Source organism: Pteropus vampyrus, unplaced genomic scaffold (assembly GCF_000151845.1).
Source record: "Pteropus vampyrus isolate Shadow unplaced genomic scaffold, Pvam_2.0 Scaffold586, whole genome shotgun sequence".
Taxonomy (NCBI): Eukaryota; Metazoa; Chordata; class Mammalia; order Chiroptera; family Pteropodidae; genus Pteropus; species Pteropus vampyrus.
Window position 1 is genome coordinate 267,623 of NW_011889367.1, and position 1,922 is coordinate 269,544.

Sequence of the window (1,922 nt, forward strand, 5' to 3'; positions counted from 1 at the left end):
TGCGGCGGTCCCACTTGTGAAGGAAGTTCTGGGACGCAGGAGGGGTGCAGGGAGGCCAGTGAGTGTGGGCCCTGCAGGAAAACAGCCCCACCCCCACCCCTCCAGTGTCCACCCCAGATACCCGGGTCCAGAGCCAGTAAGGCTACCAGATCCTGCAGGAGCCACCTCCCCAAGCCACCTTCAGACCCCCACCAGCCTCAGCCGGGGGCCTGACAACGAACACCCACAGGTCAAACATCAGGGTGCACCAAGAGCCTCCCAGCAGCCAGGTGAGCTGCAGTGAGCTCCGCGGAAAGGACAGAGCCACCCGGACCGGCCCGGCCTCTCCCATCCGCGCTCCGGGCGAGCCGGCAGCAGCATCAACCCAGTCAGCAGGTTAGAAAGCCCCGTGGAACGGACCAGGCAGGAGCCTCCGATACCTCCAGAATCAGAGCCAGAAACAGGTTGACCCAGACGACAGACGACACCAGCCACCACAACACAAAATAGATCTTCGACCACCTGGGGAGGACAAGGAGGCAGCTGCCTGAGCAGAGGGGGATCTTTCAAGCACACGACAGCCCCACTCGGGGCGAGGACTTCAAGAGACAGACTACAAGTGCGGGACAGCTCTGCTGAATCCTGACCAGCAATTCGTGATGGCATTATTCCCACTTCAGAGATGACCAACGCAGGAATGGCCAACGAAGCGCCCAAGGTAGCAGGGCCAGCAGAAGGTGGAGGCAGGGCTAGAACCCAGGACCGCCCCCTGGGCTGGCCTGAGCTCCCCCAGCCCCACGCTGACCTCCTGCACTCAGCCCCACTCCCCAGGCCCCCACCCCCAGGAGTTCCCTGGAGCCGCTGGCTCCTCCCATGCCCCCCCCAGAGATGCCCAGGAGGTGTGACCCCAAGTCGGGGGCAGGGGTGCAGGATGTGTGCCTCGCACCATGACAGGCAGGGAGCCCGGGACGGGCACTCACGGGCCTGCGTAGCGTCGGTAGGCATCCAGGAACACCTGCCAGTTGTTCACCACCATCACGTTCCACAGCGTGACCAGGGCGGCCTGCGGGCAGTGGCCACGGTGTCCAGAAGCGGGTGGGAGGCAGCGGGGGTAGGGGTCCCGGGGAGCAGGGGGTGAGGGGCTCACCGCAAAGTCATCGAAGTTGTTGGCCCAGTACTCCAGCTGCTCGTAGCTCCCACAGGGCGCTGAGCCGTTGTCAGGGGCTAGGCTGGGGGTCGGACAACTGAGTCAGGGGCGGAACTGGACACACACACCAGGCTGCCCAGCCCTGCCTGCTCCCCGCAGAGCACGGAGCCCTCTGGCCCCAAGGAAGGCAGGAAGAAGACATGCCCTGACCTCCTTCTGTGGGGGCCACCAGGAGGCAAGAGCTGTGGACGCACCCGAGAAACAGCGGAGGGAGCCTTCTGGAAGCCCCCCTCGGCCAGCACGGGGCCAGTCTCCAGGACCAAACGGGGGCGTGTGGGGTGCTGCTCTGGGCAGGCCAGGGAACATTCAGCACAGACTCGAGGGGGTCTGGGAGCGGGGGGCGGGGGGAGCAGAGAGGGAGGCAAAGGAAGGGAAGGAACCAGAGGCCCCCTCCGGGGAGCTAGCCCGCACCCCCTCCGAGGCCTCCACCTGTGCCAGCCCCACCAGGTGCTCCCTTAGGCCACGGAAGGCGCCCTCACCTGCCGTTTCCAGGAGGAGCCACAATGACACCCCGGAACAAGGTAATGCCTATGATGGCAAAGACGTAGTACACCACCTGGGGAGGCGGGGCCACGGTCAGCACCTTGCAGGCACGGCACAGAGCCCGGCTGGCCTGTGAGGGCTCCCAGCCCTGGCCACGGTCCCCGACCATGGACGCCGCCAGCCTCCCACGGGAGACGCTAGGGCTCTGCTCCCAGGCACCCCCTCCTAGATGCCACCATGCCCCAAAGGAAGA

At 65.8% G+C, this 1,922-nt stretch overlaps 1 protein-coding gene across 1 annotated transcript in view; it reads right to left on the bottom strand.

The window, feature by feature from the left end:
* Window positions 1-1,916, bottom strand: part of LOC105308538 (two pore calcium channel protein 2-like) — a 15,092-nt gene extending 13,176 nt beyond the window's left edge. Inside the window, exons 1-5 of the mRNA XM_023525656.1 lie at window positions 1,666-1,916; window positions 1,127-1,208; window positions 960-1,042; window positions 420-501; window positions 4-28 (exon numbers count right to left, since the gene is read on the bottom strand). Coding sequence (XP_023381424.1) covers window positions 4-28; window positions 420-501; window positions 960-1,042; window positions 1,127-1,208; window positions 1,666-1,838 — 445 coding nt within the window. The 5' untranslated portion in view covers window positions 1,839-1,916. The remainder of the gene's footprint in view (window positions 1-3; window positions 29-419; window positions 502-959; window positions 1,043-1,126; window positions 1,209-1,665) is intronic.
* Window positions 1,917-1,922: the final 6 nt, after the last annotated feature.